Raw genomic sequence first — 18680 nt, forward strand, 5'->3', positions numbered from 1 at the left:
GTGCCCCTCTAATAGCCCTGGTCTCCAGTTGTTCAGTCTCAGCCTCCAGGCGCTGAGACTCTGAGGTCCAGCCCTGAGTGAAGCTTTCACCCTTCCCTTCACAAATATCATGGAGCGCACAGCACGCGGCTATAAGCATAGGAATATTATCATTGGCCATGTCCACCTTCCCATACAGGCATCGCTGTAAATGGCTGAATGCACACTCCACTGTCATTCTGCACTTGCTCAGCCTGTTGTCTAACCGCTCCTTGCTGCTGTCAAGTTGCCCCGTGTATGGCTTCATGAGCCACAGCACTAAGGGGTATGCGGGGTCTCCCAGGATCACAATGGGCATTTCAACTTCCCCCACGGTGATCTTCTGGTCGGGAAGAAAGTCCCTGCTTGCAACTTCTTGAACAGGCCAGTATTCTAAAAGATGTGTGTGTCATGCACCTTTCCAGACCACCCTGCTTTAATGTCCATGAAACGCCCACTGTGATCCACAAGCACCTGGAGAACCACGGAGAAATTCCCCTTGCAATTAATGTACTTGGTGGCTAGGTGGTCTGGTGCCAGAACTGGAATATGCATACCATCTATCGCCCCTCCGCAGTTAGGGAAGCCCATTTGTGCAAAGCCAGGCACAATCTCATGCATGTTGCCTAGAGTCACAGTCTTTCAAAGCATGATGCGATCGATGGCTCTGCACACTTGCATCAACACGAGTCCAACGGTCGACTTTCCCACTCTGAACTGGTTAGCGACTGATCGGTAGCAGTCTGGAGTAGCCAGCTTCCACACAGTGCAATCACCACATGCTTCTCCAATGGCAGGACAGCTCTCCTTTTCATGTCCTTGTGCCACAGGGCTGGTGCGAGCTCATCACACAGTCCCATGAATGTGGCTTTCCTCATGCGAAAGTTCTGCAGTCACTGCTCGTCATCCCAAACGGGCATCATGATGTGATCCCACCACTCAGTGCTTGTTTCCCGAGGCCCAAAGTAGCGTTCCACAGTGGTCAGCACCTCTGTGAATGCCACAAGAAATCTCAAGTCGTAGCTGGTAGGCGGGGCGAGACCAATGTCACACTCCTCTTGCCTTTGTAGTTTAAGGAATAACTCCACTGCCACTTGTGACGTGTTCGTCAATGTGAACAGCATTCTTCTCAACAGCTCGGGATTCATTCCTGCAGCCAGAAAGAGGCAGGACAGGGTGTGCAGTACATAAACCATTGAAAGATGGCGTCAAATGCGAATGGAAGCACAGGGATTGCTGGGATGCGAAGCAATGCATCATGGGGCATTGGGACAGGACCCAGGATGCCCTGCGACCCCTTCTGCCTTCCCACAAGTCTTAGCGGCAAAAGAGAAAGAGGTGCTCTGTGGGATAGCTGCCCAGAGTACACCGCTCTGAATAGCGCCGCAAGCGCAAACATGCTATTACGCAGGCAGCTGTCAGTGTGAACACACAAAAGTGGTTTTCCTTTGGCGCTCTCTGAGCGGCGCTGTAAGAAATTACTCACCTTGTGCAGTAACGATGGTTCTTCGAGATGTGTGTCCCTGTGGGTGCTCCACTCTAGGTGTCGGTGTGTCCCTGTGCTGAAGATTTCTCGCAGTAGTACTCGGTCGGGGGAAGGGTGCGCACAGGAGTTATCTCGTGCAGCTGTTGGCACCTCCTGCAGCACGCACTCCCCCGACCATCCCTTCTCTACCGCAGAGCTTAGCTGTGTGAACTCCGAAGTAGAGGGGAGGAGGGTGGATAGTGGAGCACCCACAGGGACACACATCTCAAAGAACCATCGTTACTGCACAAGGTGAGTAACAACTTCTTCTTCGAGTGGTGTCCCTGTGGGTGCTCCACTCTAGGTGCTTGTAGAGCAGTACCCCACCAGGGGTGGTAGGGGTTTGGAGTTATGTATAAGTGTGTGATGAGAGCACTGTAAGGCCAACAATAGAGTCTGAGACAAGGCCTTGGGTGATAGTGTAATGCTTTGCAAAAGTGTGCTCCGATGTCCAGGTTACAGCTCTACAAATATTTATTAAGGGGACATTGTTCAAGAATGCAATCTATGTCACCATGGCTCGCATTGAGTGGGATCTGATGCCAAGGGGGGTTCTTTGTGATGCAGGTGGTAGCAAGTTTGAATACAGGTAGAGACCCATTTGGAGGGTCCCTGAGTCGATACTGTAGAGCCCATGGAGCGCTCTGTTGTAGAGACAAATAGTCTTGGTGACTTGCAGAATGGTTTAGTTCTGTCCAAGTAGAAGGCTACAGCCCATCTGTCATCTAGCATGTGCAACTTTGCTTCTCGAGAGTTGTTATGTGGCTTGGGATAGAAGGCAGGTAAGTGTATGGTTTGGTTAATATGAAAATTTGTAGTCACTTTGGGCAAGAATTTTGGGTGAGCATGTAACATAATTTTGTCTTTGGTAAATACAGTGTACAGTGGTTCAGCCATCAATGCTCCAATTTCACTGAACCCTGTTTCCTTCAGTTCTAGTAGGTAGTCTAGGATCATAGGAGAGGCGCCTTGGTTGCATCCAGCTGTTTTTGCTGACACCAAAGGGAGAATCTTCTCCACTTGTGGTGGTAAGTATTTCTAGTGGTGAGGCGACGGCTATTTAGTAATACCTGTTTTAATTTCTCTGAACAGTTCAATTCCCCATGTTGGATCCAGAGAGGACCCACGCTTTGAGATGGAGTTTAGCTGGGTCTGGATGGAGCGTCAGGCCCTTGTTCTGGGAGAGGAGATCCGTCTGGAAAGGCAGCAGTTGTGGGGCACAGACTGCTAGACATGAGGGGTATGGAAACCAAGTCTGTCTGGGCCATGTGGGGACAATGAGAATGATGTATGCTTTGTTGAGTTGTATCTTGCGGATGACCCGTGGGATCAGTGGGATCAGCGGGAAGGCGTACATGAGGGACATGTTCCACAGGATGAGGAAGGCATCCCCTAATAACCCCTGTGCCAGGCCTGCCCTGGAGCAAAATAGTGGACATTTGTGATTTGTTGCTGAGGCGAAAAGGTTGATTACTGGGTGACCCCATTTTTGGAATATTGTGTCAAGAACACTGTCATGGATTTCCCACTCATGTTCCTTTGAGAAGTGCCTGCTGAGGTTGTCGGCTGTTTTGGCACCCTGGTAGGTATGATGCTATGATGTTTATATTGTTGTGGATATAGAAGTTCCATAAATTCATGGCTTCTATGCATAGCAAGTGAGACTTGGCTCCTCCTTGGCGATTGACGTAAAACATGCACACCACATTGTCGGTGAGAATAGAGACTGAGGTTTCTTATATGAGGGGGAGGAAGTGTCAGCATGCATTGTGTACCACGCGGAGTTCCAGGAGATTGATATGTAGTTGGGTTTCTGTCGCAGACCATTTGCCTTGTACATTGTAGTGACCCAAGTGAGCGCCCCAAGCTATCAGGGAGGTATCTGTCATAATAGTCACCGATAGGGGGTCTTGTTGAAAGGGAATCCCGGAGTATACATTCCCTGGCTTTGTCCACCATTGTAGGGAGAGGATAACCCTTGGTGGTAGTGTCACACATCTGTTGAGAGAGTGTTTGCTAGGTGCATAGACCATGCTCAACCTGTGCTGCAGACAGTGCATATGGAGTTTGGCATACTTTACTACGAAAGTCGTAGCTGCCATATGTCCCAGAATCTGAAGGCATGTCATCACTCAAGTTTGTGGGCTGATGGTCACCGTGGAAATAACCAATGTAGTGAATCTGTGGTTTGGCAATATTGCCTTAGCTTCTATGGAGTCTACGTCGGCTCAAATAAACTCCATTTGCTGGGTTGGTTGCAGGGTAGATTTCTTTTTCTGTAGACCTAGCTGGTGAAACAGGTCTATTGTGGTTGCATACGAGTTTTCAGAGATCTATGATTGGTCTCCATCCCCCTCCTTTCTTCTCTGTCAGGAAATATTTGGAATAAAAACCCCTCCCTCGGTATTGATGTGGTACTGGTTCTACAGCATCCAGCAGTGGGAGGTGGTCTATTTCCTGTTGCAGAAGGTGCTCTTGAGAGGGGTCCCTGAAGAGGGATGGGGAAGGGGGGAGTGTAGGGGGTATAGATGTGAAAGGAATGGTGTAGCCAGATTGTATGATCTCCAAAACCCATTGATCTGTGGTTATCACAGCCCAGGCACGGTAAAATGGGTGTAGGCAATGACCTAAATTGTGGTATGGGGTATCTATTAGCGCTAGAGGTGTGGGGAGGTCGTGCATACCGTCGACCAAGTCTTCAAAGTTGTGGCTTAGATGTAGATGGATGAGGCCTGGTTCTGTGGAGCTCGTCGTCTCTGAGCCCGTTGTTTGGGTCTGTTCTGAGTGAAGTATGTTGGTTGTTGATGGTTAAACGAGGTGTCTTGTGAACTCTGGTATGGTGTAAAGCAAGGGTGTTTGTTAGGCGGTGGGTGTATGCCTAGTGTATGCAGCATCGCTTGGGAGGCCTTCATGGTATGGAGGACGTCGTCTGTTTGAGACAAGAACAGTTTATCCCTATCGAAGGGGAGGTCCTCCACTTTTAGCTATAGTTCTTTCGGATAATTCCCAAAGCCTGCAACCACGATGTTCTTCTCATAAACACAGCTATTGCGGTTGTTCGGGCAGCTGTGTCCGCTACATCCATTGAGGCTTGCAGCGCTGTGCAGGCTATTAACTGACCCTCATTGATAATGGTGTTGAGTTGAGGACGTTTATGCTCAGGGAGGTCCTCCACAAGCTCTTGTATTTTACTATAGTTAGAGTAGTCGTAATTTGCTAGTAGAGCAGAATAGTTGGCAAATCTAAGCAGAAGGGTGGCTAATGAGTAAACTTTTCGCCCAAAGAGGTCCAGTCTCTTGTGTTCTTTATCTTGCAGTGAGGAGCGGAAATGAGGCTGTTTACTGAGCTGACTAGCAGCCTCTACTACCAGAGAACAGGCTTGACGGTGTGAAAACAAAAATTCCATGACCTGAAAATTCCATGAAGTATTTTCTGTCAGCCCTTTTGTTGGTGGGTGGTGCTGATGCCGGTGTTTGACATATTACTCCGCAGGCTCCATTATAGCCTCATCCATGGGGAGGGCAATCTTGGTCGATGATGCTGGTTGTAAGATTTTTAACAACTTATGTTGTTTCTCCTACACCTTATGTAAGGCAATTTCTTGGCTGTTTGCTACTCTTTTGAAAAGTTCGTGGAACTGTTTCAGGTCATCTGGTGTCGTAGCAGTAGATGGGGTCACCGCTTTGTCTGGTGCAGAAGACGAGCGTGGGGCAGGTGGTGAATCACCCAGGTCTGCCTGAGATAGTATCTCTTCCTCTTCTATCTTTGTCTGGGGGGCGGGGAGGGGGGTCAGAGGTTTCTCTGTGTGGTAATGATGGGTGTACTCTGGAACCTCTTTTGGCTGGGGAAGGGGGGCCAGAATAGGGGTTCTGGAATGTGGGCCAAGGACCCCATTGTGGCCATTGCATGGGGTAAGGTGGTAATGGGTAAGACCAGTGCTGTGCATACCTGGGCTGTGAATGCTCGGAGGGGTGAGGCTCAGGCTTCACAACATTCCATGCAGGTCTCATCTGTGTTGGGGATGAACATTGAGAGGAGAAGCCATTGTCCTGCATGTCTCCTCCCTCACCACTATGCATGGAGAGTGGTGCAGGAGATGAAGGATGGTACCGTGCTATGTAGCTCGAGGAGTGTTCAGTGCTGAGCAGTGGTGACTGCGGTGCCGAAGAAACTGCTATGTCAGCAGGACGCAGGAGTTGTGCTGGTCCCGCCTTGGGGTTCCGGTCAACCGTTGGACCGCTGCTGGTGCTGGATTTGGCTTATTAGGCGGCAGAAAGTCTTGGGTCGGTGCCAGTGGCGGCAGCATTGATCGCGGTGTTGCTGCCTGTGCCACGCTCTGCACCGGGGTACTCGGTGCCATGGAGGACATTGACATCTCAACTCCGGTGCTGTGTGCTGGGGCTCAGCAGGGGTCCGCTGAGGGATGCTGCCGGAGGAGCCCGGTGCCTCATAAGTGCTCACTCTGAATGAGTGGAGCACTGAGGGTAATGACCTCGCTGGGAAAACTTTCTTTTTCTGAGAGACCCTTGCTGGAGAGGTCAAGGCTTGCTTCCTGACAGTTTTGGAAGTCGGAGCCTTATCAGAGCTCAGGGATCTCGGTTTATGAGACTCCCCGGAGGACGTCTCTTGCAGAGGTTGGAGGGATTTCTCCAGCAGAAGCATTTTCAAGCAGAGATCCCTGTCACATCTTGCTCTTGTTGTTAAGCTGGTGCAACGTATGCATTTCTGGGAGATATGAGTTTCTCCCAGACAGCGAATGCAGGATGTGTGGCCTTCAGAGACCAGCATCGGTTCAGGGCAGGAATCACATTTTTTAAATCCTGTTGAGCCTGGCACGACTGTTTCTTTAAGAGAAACTAACTAAACTATGTAACTATGTGTAGACTAAGACAAACTAAACAATGTAACTCAGTATAGACTAAAAAGAAGTTACTATGTAACTAACTTTTTTTTTTTTTACATATATAGAAAGTATCAAAGAGAGCACTGCTGTGGAGCTCTGTCTGCAGCCGAGGCTGGTTGAGAAAGAACTGAGGGACGGCTGGGTGAGCGTGTGCTGCAGGAGGTGCCAACAGCTGCATGAGATGACTCCTGTGCACGCCCTTCCCCCGACCGAGTACTGCTGCGAGAAATCTCCGATCTCCGGAGATGCACTGACACAGGGATGCACCGACACCTAGAGTGGAGCACCCACAGGGACACCATTCGAAGAAGAACTGCCAGTGCTGTAACTTTGCCAGTGTAGACGTGCCCTTACAAAGGTTTTCTGATACTGTTTCACATGACCTTCTCATAAACAAACCAGATAAATATAGCCTAGATGAACTTACTATAAGGTGGGTGCACAACTGGCTGGAAAACCATAGTAAAACAGTAGTTATCAATGGTTCACAATCAAGCTAGAAGGGCATATCGAATGGGGTCCTGCAGGGATTTGTCTTGGGTCTGGTTCTATTCAATATCTTCATAAATGATTTGGATAATGGTATATGGAGCACACTCATAAAGTTTGTGGATGATAGCAGCTGAGAGGGGTTGCAAGAGCTTTGGAAGCTAGAATTAGACATCGGAATGATCTTGACAAACTGGAGAAACTATCTGAATTAAATAGGATGAAATTCAATAAGAACACATGCAAAGAGAGGGAGAGAAGGTGATCCCCCTGCTGAATGAACGTGTGTGTAGGAATGTTGGGGTGAGTGAGTTTGTTTGGCTGTGTGTGTTTTTCTCTCTTTTCAGGTTATTTAAAGTTACAGGGTCAGTTGGGATTGTGTGTTTGGGGACTGTTTGAGCCTTTGTTCCCTGGATTATCCTTGATCATCTTTGATCAGCCTCAATCAGCCTTGTGATCACCCTCCCCCTGAGTGATTAATGAGGGGGTAGGGCTGACCTAGGAGAGAAAGCCTTAAAAGCCAGAGGCTAAGGAACCAAGGGAAGCTAGCGAATAGGGGACTGCAAACAGGGATATTGAGAGGGAGTCATAATATAATCGCTATGGTTAGTAAGAGTCAGTGCCAACACTGTTCCTGTCTCCTCCATCTGTACCTGGATCCAGACAGAGAACCTGGCCATGGATGCCTCTACCTAGATCCTGGTATGGATCTGCAGAGATTGTGGCTGGCATTTCCCATTCTCAGAAAGACAGTCTGGGGGGGACTCTCCAGTGTGAAAGGTGTATGCTGGTGAAATCTCTCAGGAAGCAGGTGGGAGAGCTACAGGAGGAGGTGGCTAGGCTGAGGAGCATCTGTGCCCATGAGGAATTCATTGGGAGTATTCATATGGAGATGTTTAAGGCTAAGGAAGCTATCCAGCTAGAGAGGACTTCTGTCATACCACTGGGTGAGGAGGATATGGCTCAGTCACAGGGAGGACAGTGGCTGCTGGTTACTTCTGGCAGCAAGCAGTGCTCCACCCCTATTCCCAACCCACCCATCACAGTGATGAAGAACCGTTATGATGCCCAGCAACGAGCAATAAGGAATCACCCATAAAGGAGGAGAAGGAGAAACCATGTACCTCCAAGGCTGGGAAGATCACAGCCACCACTCCCACGAGGAAACATAGGTAGCGGTGGTTGGTTACTTTCTTCTGAGGGGTCAGAGACACCCATCTGTCAGCCTGACAAGGCATCTTGGGAGGTATGCTGCCTGCCAGGGGCCCATATAGGAGACTTTACAAAGGGATTGTCAAGGATCATCCAGCCCTCTGACTAATACCCCATTGTACTCATCCATGTGGGCACTAAATGATACTGCAAGGTATGACCCTGAGCCTATCAGAAGCGAATACAGGGCTTTGAGAATAAGGGTGAAGGAGCTGGGGGTGCAAGTATTGTTCTCTTCAATCCTTCTGGTCAAGGGTAGGGAGAGAGAGATGCACCCTGGTGATGAATGCCTGGCTGTGAGGATGGTTTTGATAGGAGGGCTTTGGCTTCCTTGACTACAGGATGCTGTTCCGGGAACTAGGACTGCTAAGCAGAGATGGTGTCCACCTATCGAGGAAGGAGAAGAGCATGTCTGGATACAGACTAGCTAATCTAGTTAGGAGAGCTTTAAACTGTTTGATGGAGGCTGGTGAAAAAAGACCAAAGGAGACCTGGGAGAAGCATGGGCTGTTGTAGCAGGGATATGACAAGAGAAAACATGGGGGGGGGGAGAGAGGAAATCAAATCAGTATCTTAGATGTCTGTGTACTAGTGCTGTCATTTAATCGCAGTTAACTCACGATTAACTCAAAATTAATTGGAAAAAATTGTGTTTAATCATGGTTTTAAATCACATTATTAAACAATAATATAATACCAAGGGAAATTTATTATAAATATTTTTGGATGTTTTTCTACATTTTTAATAGGGCTGTCAAGCAATTAAAAAATAAATCGCAATTAATCGCGCTGTTAAACAACAACAGAATACCATTTATTTTAAATATTTTTGGATGTTTACTACATTTTCAAATATATTAATTTCAATTACAACACAGAATACAAAAAGTGTACAGTGTTCACTTTACATTTATTTTTGATTACAAATATTTGCACTGTAAAAAAATGTATTTTTCAATTCATCTCATACAAGTATTGTAGTGCAATCTCTTTATCATGAAAATTGAACTTACAAATGTACAAAAATACTGCATTCAAAAATAAAACAATGTAAAACTTCAGAGCCTACAAGTCCACTCAGTCCTACTTCTTGTTCAGCCAATCGCTAAGACAAATAAGTTTGTTTATATTTACGAGAGATGCTGCTGCCAGATTCTTATTACAATGTCACCTGAAAGTGAGAACAGGCATTCGCCTGGCACTTTTGTAGCCAGTGTTGCTAAGTATTTACATGCCAGATATGCTAAACATTCGTATGCTCCTTCAAGCTTCGGCCACCATTCCAGAGAACATGCTCGTTAAAAAAATAATGCATGAATTAAATTTGTGACTGAACTACTTGAGGGAGAATTTTATGTCTCCTGCTCTGTGTTTTATCCACATTCTACCATATATTTCATATTATAGTAGTCTCGGATGATGACCCAGCAGATGTTGTTCGACTTAAGAACACTTTCACTGTAAATTTGACAAAATATAAGGAAGGTACCAATGTGAGATTTCTAAAGATAGCTGCAGCACTCGACCAAAGGTTTAAGAATCTGGGTGTCTTCCAAAATCCGAGAGGGATGAGATGTGAAAGAGGCTGTCAGAAGTCTTAAAACAGCAACACTCCAATGCAAACTACAGAACCCAAACCACTGATGGCATCTGACTCAGATGATGAAAATGAACATACGTCGTCTGCACTGCTTTGAATAGTTATCAAGCAGAACGAGTCACCAGTATGAACCTATGTCCTCTGGAATGGTGGTCAAAGCATGAAGTGACATATGAATGTTTAGCACATCTGGCATGTAAATATCTTGCGACACCAGCTACAACAGTGCCATGTGAAGGCCTGTTCTCACTTTCAGGTGACATTGTAAACAAGAAGTGGGCAGCATTATCTCCCACAAATATAAATAAACTTTTTTGTTTGAGAGATTGGCTGAACAAGAAGTAGGTCTCAGTGGATTTGTAGGCTCTGAAGTTTTACATGGGTTTTTTTTAGTGCAGTTATGTAACAAAGAAGTCTACATTTTTAAGTTGCACTTTGACGATAAAGAGATTGCACAACAGAACTTGTATGAGGTGAAAAATACTATTTCTTTTGTTTATCTTTTTTACAGTGCAAATTTTTGTAATAAAAATTATAATATAAAGTGAGCACTGTACACTTTGTATTCCGTTTTGTAATTGAAATCAATATATTTAAAAAGGTAGAAAACATCCAAAATATTTAAATAAATGATATTCTATTATTTAACAGCACAATTAATCACAATTAATTTTTTTAATCGCTTGACAGCCCTACTGTGTACTATGGGGAATAAGCAGGAAGAACTTGAAATGCTGGTTAATAAACACAACTATGACATAGTTGGCATCACAGAGACTTGATGGGATAATATGCAGGACTGGAATATTGGTAGAGAAGGGTACAGCTTGCTCAGGAAGGACAGGCATGGAAAAATGGGAGGACATGTTGCCTTATATATTACAAATGAATACACTTGGACTGAGGTTAAGATGGAAATAGGAGACAGACTTGTTGAAAGACTGTCTGTAAGGACAAAGGGATAAAAAACAAGGGTGATGTCATGGTAGGGGTCTATTACAGACCACCTAACCAGGAAAAAGAGGTGGATGAGGCTTTTTTTTAAACAACTAACAAAATCATCCAAATCACAGGACTTGGTGGTGATGGGGGACTTCAATTACCCACACATCTGTTGGGAAAATAATACAGACAGGCACAGATTATCCACCAAGTTCTCAGAATGTATTGAAGACAATTTTTTAGTTCAGAAGGCAGAGAAAACTACTAGGGGAGAGTCTGTTCAAGATTTGATTTTGACAAATAGGGAAGAACTGGTTGAGATTTTGAAAGTGGAAGGCAACTTAAGTGAAAGTAATCATGAAATGATACAGTTAATTATTCTAGGGAATGGTAGGGGGGAAAACAGCACAATATAGATAATGGATTTCAAGAAGGCAGACTTTAGCAAACTCAGGGAGTTGGTAGGTAAGATCCCATGGGAAATAAGTTTAAGGGGAAAAACAGTTCAAGAGAGCTAGCAGTTTTTCAGAGAGACATTATTAATGGCACAAGAACAAACTATCCCACTACAGAAGAAAGATAGGAAGTATGGCAAGCGACCAACCTAGCTAACCCAGAACATCTTCAATTATCTGAAACTCAAAAAAGAGTCCTACAAAAAGTGGAAACTAGGCTTGGTTGGTTAGAGCCTTTTGGATCAAGCCTGCACAGAGACATATTGCATTTGTTGTTGTTTGTTGTTTTTAAAAGCTGCATGCGGAAGGGATCTCTTGATACATGGCGTAAAAGGTTTTTAAATCATGTTATGAAAAAGTACAAAGATGCCTTACACGTATTTCTTACTATAAATTTTTCAGCAGCTGAGAGATGGTTCTTCAGAGGACTTGGAGGTTCTGGACACCGACAGCTCCGAAGGGCCGAGTGGATTGGGCCTAATCTGTTTTTGCCCAGACCCAAAACCAGATGTTCTTTTTAGTACAAGTCTTTGGTATCATTTTGTTTTAAAAGCAGGCCTTGGACTTTCTTATTTCAGAGCACATTGGCTTCTTTTTTCACATTGTTTTTACTGACCATGTTAATCTAAAACTTTTTTGTGTTTTTAATTCCTGAACTGTTTCTGCAGGCTTCCCTTTAATTAAAACACTTATGTCAATGGGACTAAATAAAGGAGTGTATCTTTTCAAGGGTTTATTCCTTTACAAGACTTTCACCTCTCTTCGTTAAAAAGTAAAAAAAACAAAACAAGCTTCTTCTCTCTGATCCAGGGGTTAACAAAATAAGGAAAATATAAACTGTCTGTTACTAAAAACCTGGGGTTTTAAAGCTGGGGTAATTCTGCCTGCTCTATTTTATTGAAACATCCCTGTAAATAAAGGGATGTGTCTTTTCAAGTCAATATAAAGCAGAGCTTTATTCCATTACAAAACTTAATGTAACTAACTTGTGTTTGTTAAAAAGCAGGTAAAAAAGCAGCCGCCTTCTTTCTAATCACAGCTATCAGCTGCAAAAGCCTTTGTTTTTTATATTGGGCTTACTAAAAACAAAACAAAACAAAAAAAACAATCAATGCTAGCCTAAAACCTAGAAAAAAAACTTTAAAAAATTGTTGGTTACTAAACGAGTATGGTTTTAACTTTTATGAAAACCCCCTTCTAAAAAACATACATGGTGGGAAAAATGCTGGGTGTGTCAGAAAAATAAACTCTATACTGCCATTATAAAACAATCTCTGATTAGCCCGATCCAAAGGCGGGGGTAACAAGTCTGAAAGTTTCTAAACTGTGCGACTGCCTCATTTTACAGAAAGACAGGCAAGGTAAAAAATCTCTCTCTCTTCGATTCAACCATGTGCTCTCTATCTTTCCTCTCTTCTTTCTTTTAATCTACCCTGATACTGAAGGCTTTTTTATTTACTTTTTATCATGTGCTTAGGAAATTTCCTTTTTATTGCTTTTAATGGTTTTTTTAGCCAGCATTTGCCCGTGTGCTTACTAAACAATTTTTAATATTGTTTAATGCTTTTTTATTCACTTTTTTTATCATGTGCTTAGTAAATTTCCTTTTTAATCCTGTTTTTATGACTTTTAATGTAAGGTAAAGATCCTCTCTCTCTGATTCAACCATGTGCTCTCTATCTTCCCCATGTTCTTTCTTTTAATCTCCCCTGATACTGAATGCTTTTTTATCATGTGCTTCCTAAATTTTCTTTTTAAAACTGTTTTTAAATGTTTTTTTAGCCAGTTTTTGGCCAGGTCTTTACTCAACAGGTTTTTAATATTGTTTAATGTTTTTTTATTCACTTTTTTATCATGTGCTTACTAAACAGGCTCTGCAACCATGTGCTCTTTATTTTTCCCCTTTTCTAGTCCCATTTTTTTAGGAAAGGTAAAGAGCTCTTTCTCTCTCCAATTGAACCATGTGCTCTCTATTTTTTCCCCTGTTACTGAATGCTTTTTTATTCACTTTTTTATGTGCTTACTGAATTTCCTTTTCTTGCCCTGTTTTTTTAACCTTTCTTTTTTTTAACCTACCCTGATACTGAATAGTAAGCACATGATAAAAAAGTGAATAAAAAGCCACACAGACTTTGCCTTAGTTTTTAATATTGTTTAATGCTTTCTTATTCATTTTTTTACCATGTGCTTAGTAAATTTTCTTTTTAAACCTACTTTTAATGTTTTTTTAGCCAGTTTTTGGCCATGTGCTTACTAAACAGGTTTTTAATATTATTTAATGCTTTTTATTCATTTTTCATCATGTGCTTACTAAATTTCCTTTTTAATCCTGTTTTTATAGCTTTTAATGTAAAGATAAAGATCCTCTCTAAATCTTGGGACTACAGGATTGGTTCCACAAGCACATTCTGTGACCTAGCTGTAAAACCATCTCTGATTGGTCCACCAAAAGGAGGGGCTAGCTCCCAGGAGTGCTGTCCAAACCAGCTATCATTTCACTACCAACAGTTGGTGAGGTAGGATGTTTCGCTCTCCATGTGTTCAGTAACACAGACACTCTATTCTTTACCAACAGCTCTCCTTATTCAATCCCCTTTTTTCAATAAACCTTACCCAAATGTATCTCACTCTAATCTTCCAATGTATCACATTTTCTATTCTTTTACAGCATACCATCATCTCTTTTCTTTAATAATCTGCCCTTTAACAGCTCTCCTTACTCAATCACCTTTTTTCAATAAACCTTACCCAAACTTTAAACTGCTCTCAGTGTATCCACGCACAACACTTCCCCCATTCAAAAGTGCACAATTTTTTTTCAAAATGGCCGACGGCGCCAAACTTCGGTGCCAACGGAAACCGGGTGGGAAGGTGGGACAAAAGCCCCAAATGGGGCATGGAAACCTGTCAAAAATGCATGGTGATGAGTACTATCGAGGCCTTTACTACTGAGGTAGGATAAGAGGCTACAATAGGGAAAGAACAAGTTAAAAATTACTTAGACAAGTTAGATGTCTTCAAGTCACTAGGACCTGATGAAATACTTCATAGAATACTCAAGGAGCTCACTGAGGCAGTATCTGAGCCATCAGTGATAATCTTTGAAAAGTCATGGAAGATGGAAGAGATTCCAGAGGACTGGAAAAGGGCAAATATAGTGCCCATCTATAAAAAGGGAAACAAGGATAACCTGGGGAATTACATTCTAGTCAGATTAACTTCAGTACCTTGAAAGATAAGGGAGTAAATAATTAAGCAATTTGCAAACACCTAGAAGATAATAGGGTAACAAACAACACTCAACATGGATTTATCAAACCAACCTAATAGCTTTCTTTGACAGGATAACAAACTTTGTGAATGGGGGGAAGCAGTAGATGTGGTACATCTTGACTTTAGTAATGCTTTTGATACTGTCTCACATGACCTCAAACAAACCAGGAAAATACCACCTAGATGGAGCTACTATAAGGTGGGTGCATAACTGGTTGGAAAACCATTCCCAGAGAGTAGTTATCAGTGGTTCAGAGTCAAGCTGGAAGGGCATATTGAGTGGAGTCCTGAAGGGATTAGCTCTGGGTCCAGTTCTGTTCAATATCTTCAACAATGATTTAGATAATGGGGTGGAGAGTACACGTACAATGTTTGTGGAGGATACCCAGCTGGGAGGGGCTGCAAGTGCTTTGGAGGATAGGATTAAAATTCAAAATAATCTGGATGAACTGGAGAAATGATCTGAAGTAAATAGGATGAAATTCAATAAGGACAAATGCAAAATACTCCATTTAGAAAGGAGCAATCAGTTGCACACATACAAAATGGGAAATGACTGCCTTGGAAGGAGTACTACAGAAAGGAATCTGGGGATTATAGTGGATCACAAGCTAAATATGAGTCAACAGTGCAACACTGTAAAAAAAGCAAACATCATTCTGGGATGTATTAGCAGGAGTGTTTGTTGTAAGCAAGACATAAGAAGTAATTCTTCTGCTCTACTCCATGCAGATTAGGCCTCAACTGTAGTATTGTGCCCAGTTCTGGGAGCCACATTTCAGGAAAGATGTCTACAAATTGGAGAAAGCCCATAGAAGAGCAACAAAAATAATTAAAGTTCTAGAAAACATGATCTATAAAGGGAAGATTGAAAAAAATGGGTTTTTTTAGTCTGGAGAAGAGAAGATTGAGAGGGGACATAAGTTTTCAAGTACATAAAAGGTTGTTACAAAGAGGAGTGAGAAAAATTATTCTTCATAACCTCTGCAGACAGGACAAGAAGCAATGGACTTAAATTGCAGTAAGTGCAGTTTAAGTTGGACATAGTGAAAAATTTCCTTGCTATCAGGGTGGTTAACCACTGGAATAAATTGACCAGGGAGGTTGTGGAATCTCCATCACTGGAGATTTTTAAGAGCAAGTGAGACAAACACCTCCCAGGGATGGTGTAGATAATACGTAGGGCTTGTCTACACTGGCAATTTACAACGCTGCAACTTTCTCATTCAGGAATGTGAAAAAATACCCCCGAGCGCAGCAATTTTCAGCGCTGTAAAGCGCCAGTGTAGACAGTGCACCAGTGCTGGGAGCCGCACTCCTCGTGGAGGTGGGGTTTTTTTGGAGTTCTGGGAGAGCTCTCTCCCAGTGCTCTGCCGCGACCACACAAGGCCCATTAAAGCGCTGCTTGGCAGTACTTTAGTGTTGCCAGTGTAGACAAGCTCTTAGTCCTGTCATGAGTGGAGAGGACTTGACTAGAACTCTCAAGGTCCCTTCCAGTCCTATGATTTTAAAAACACTTATCACCCGTCGGTGAACACTTTTCACAAAGCAATCACTCTGTATCTGGCCTCCCAGTCCTCATCCTCAAAGGAAACCTGCACAACACCTTCAAAAAATGAGCCTGGGATCTTAAATTCATAACTTTGCTGGACACTAAAAAACAGGTTTTAACAGGGATACTGATTATATGGCTCATTATAACAATTTGTAACACACCCTCATTGCCTCTGCTAACCCTCTATTGTCCTACAACTGAAGGGGTGTTAACTGCCCATTTCATTTTAAGTGATCTTCTATAACAGGTATGCACCCCTTCAATTAACAATTTGTCCCATCTTTTATTTCGCTTGGACACTCTGGTTACTTTACCTAGACCTGAGGAAGAACTCTGTGAAGCTCGGAAACTTGTCCCTTCCACCAACAGAAGTTGGTCCAATAAAAATTATTACCCCAACTACCTTGCATCTCTTCTGTCTCCATTGTTATTCAATATCAGCATTGCTGGTTGAGGGGTAAGCTTGAAGCGGCATCTGTCAGTGGCATTGAGGTGATTGTCATTTTACTTTGAGACCTCGAATATGACGATGGCATTGCCTTGTTGGCTCAATATGGTGAATCAGTACAGCTGATGGCTGATCTGGTCAGGCAAGAAGCAGCGCACATTGGTCTGATTATTAATTCAGATACAATTACCTTCAAGCAGGCTCCAAATCCAGATTAAAATCAGTTTACTATTAACTTGTTTGGATGGGAGATGGAGCAGGTGACAACTGTCAACTACTTGGAAAGCATCATAGACAATGATTGAGGATGTTTGAAAAATATAGATGGTTGTTGTGACGAAGTGGGACTGTTCTTAATGTTTCCTCTGAATATTGTAGGGGTGCCTCAGTTTCCCCTATGCATTTCTTAAGTCTCTAGGTGGTGGGATAAGGGGGTGTAAATGTTGCAGAGCAAAGGGCCAGTGTACATAAATGGCCTACACTCTGTCTCCTGGCAACTGATGGCCTGGGCCCTTCCCCCCTTCAAGGTCATAGCTAAAGCGTTGGAGAACAAAGGAATCAGGGGACCTCCTGGCCTGGGAAAGGGACAAAGCCCAGAGGAGGAGGGGGTGGAGAGTGAGTCAGTTTGGGGCTTGCTGGGGACAGGGAGTGAAGTGCAGACATGGTTGTCCAGCGCACTGCCCACAAAATGGACCCGGCTGAGGGGTCCTGTTCTCTGTACCTACAAGCTCTGTTTTAGACCATGTTCCTGTTGTCTAATAAACCTCTGTTTTACTGGCTGGCTGAGAGTCAAGTCTGACTGTGAAGTTGGGGTGCAGGACCCTCTGGCTTCCCCAGGAGCCCTGCCTGGGTGGACTCGCTGTGGGACGCGCATGGAGGGGCAGAGGATGCTGAATGCTCCGAGGTCAGACCCAGGAAGGTGGAAGCTGTGTGAGTCCTGACTGGCTTCATAGGGAGCAGTTCCAGAGCATCGCCCAGGGACTCCATGACAGTTGTATAGCAGTAACTGACACTATGTTTTGAGCTCTTCAGAGGCCTTTGTGGAAACTTTATGACAGCAAGCTTACCAGAAAGCTGAATATTTATACAAACAGTTATATAATCTTTACTTCATGGCAATAAAATGTGGGTGCTGAAGAAGGCTGAAGAGCAGGGAACTGATATTTTTGAACATAAGAACGGCCATACTGGGTCAGACTAAAGATCCATTAGCCCAGTATCCTGCTTCTGACAGTGGCCAATGCCAGGTGCCCCAGAGGTAATGAACAGAACAGGTAATCATCAAGTGATCCATTCCCTGTTGCCCACTCCCAGCATCTGGCAAACAGAAGCTAGGGACACCATTCCTGCCCATCCCAGGTAATAGACATCGATGGAGTTATCCTCCATGAACGTTATCTAGTTCATTTTTGAACCCTTTTATAGTCTTGGCCTTCATAACATCCTCTGGCAAGGAGTTCCACAGGCTGACTATGCATTTTGATTCTGCTTGTCTTCATCAGCTATTTCATGTAAGTGGCAGGAGAAGATTAGCAATGAGGATATTCATAGCTGAACTCAGGAGCCACCTCTATCAGCACTGGTTTGGTTTTGAAAGCTTTCTTGGATGGAAGAATAACAAATTACAAAGCATGTTTACTAAAGAATGCTGCTACATGGTCACTGATCATGTGGTCACCAAAAGCTTTGGTGGCATGATAAGATCGCCAGTGATGAACATATTGGCCTCCTTGCCTTGAAAATGATGAACATGATGTTTGCAGGTCATCACAATGTTCGCTTTGCTTGTTTATTATATCTCTTTCTCCCAACCCATTGTCTGTCTTGTCTATTTAAACTATAAGCTCTTTGAGGCAGGAACTGTCTCTTACTCTATGTTTGTACATTATAATAATGGGGCTGAGATACAGTTGGGGCCACTAAGCAGTATAGTGATACAAATAATACACAATAATTGCAAATCTAAGCTGTGTAGAATAAATATAGAAATACATATGTAGTACTAAAGAAAAAATGTTCTGAATCTGGACATAGCATTCAATTTTACAAGAAGCTACTTTTGCTACTCACCATTTGATGCTGTGAAATCAATAGCCACTGTGAAATTGATTTGGGTTCTGTCAAACAAGCAGATAGGAATCTTGTTAATAATACCATTGATAATTGGAAAAAATATGCAAGGGAGGTAACATACCTTTTAATGGACTAATATACATGTTACAATGTATTAGTTTTCTGGTCAAAAGGTATCACTGCAAAA

General features: G+C 43.4%; 1 protein-coding gene across 10 annotated transcripts in view; it reads right to left on the reverse strand.

The window, feature by feature from the left end:
* The window catches only part of CPNE8 (copine 8), a 296010-nt gene that overhangs the window by 87096 nt on the left and 190234 nt on the right, over positions 1-18680 (reverse strand). For all 10 annotated transcript variants that reach the window (XM_073328394.1, XM_073328405.1, XM_073328393.1 and 7 more), the window contains one exon: positions 18491-18537. In XM_073328394.1, the coding sequence (XP_073184495.1) occupies positions 18491-18537 (47 nt within the window). The remainder of the gene's footprint in view (positions 1-18490; positions 18538-18680) is intronic.

Source organism: Lepidochelys kempii, chromosome 1, assembly GCF_965140265.1.
Source record: "Lepidochelys kempii isolate rLepKem1 chromosome 1, rLepKem1.hap2, whole genome shotgun sequence".
NCBI lineage: Eukaryota > Metazoa > Chordata > Testudines > Cheloniidae > Lepidochelys > Lepidochelys kempii.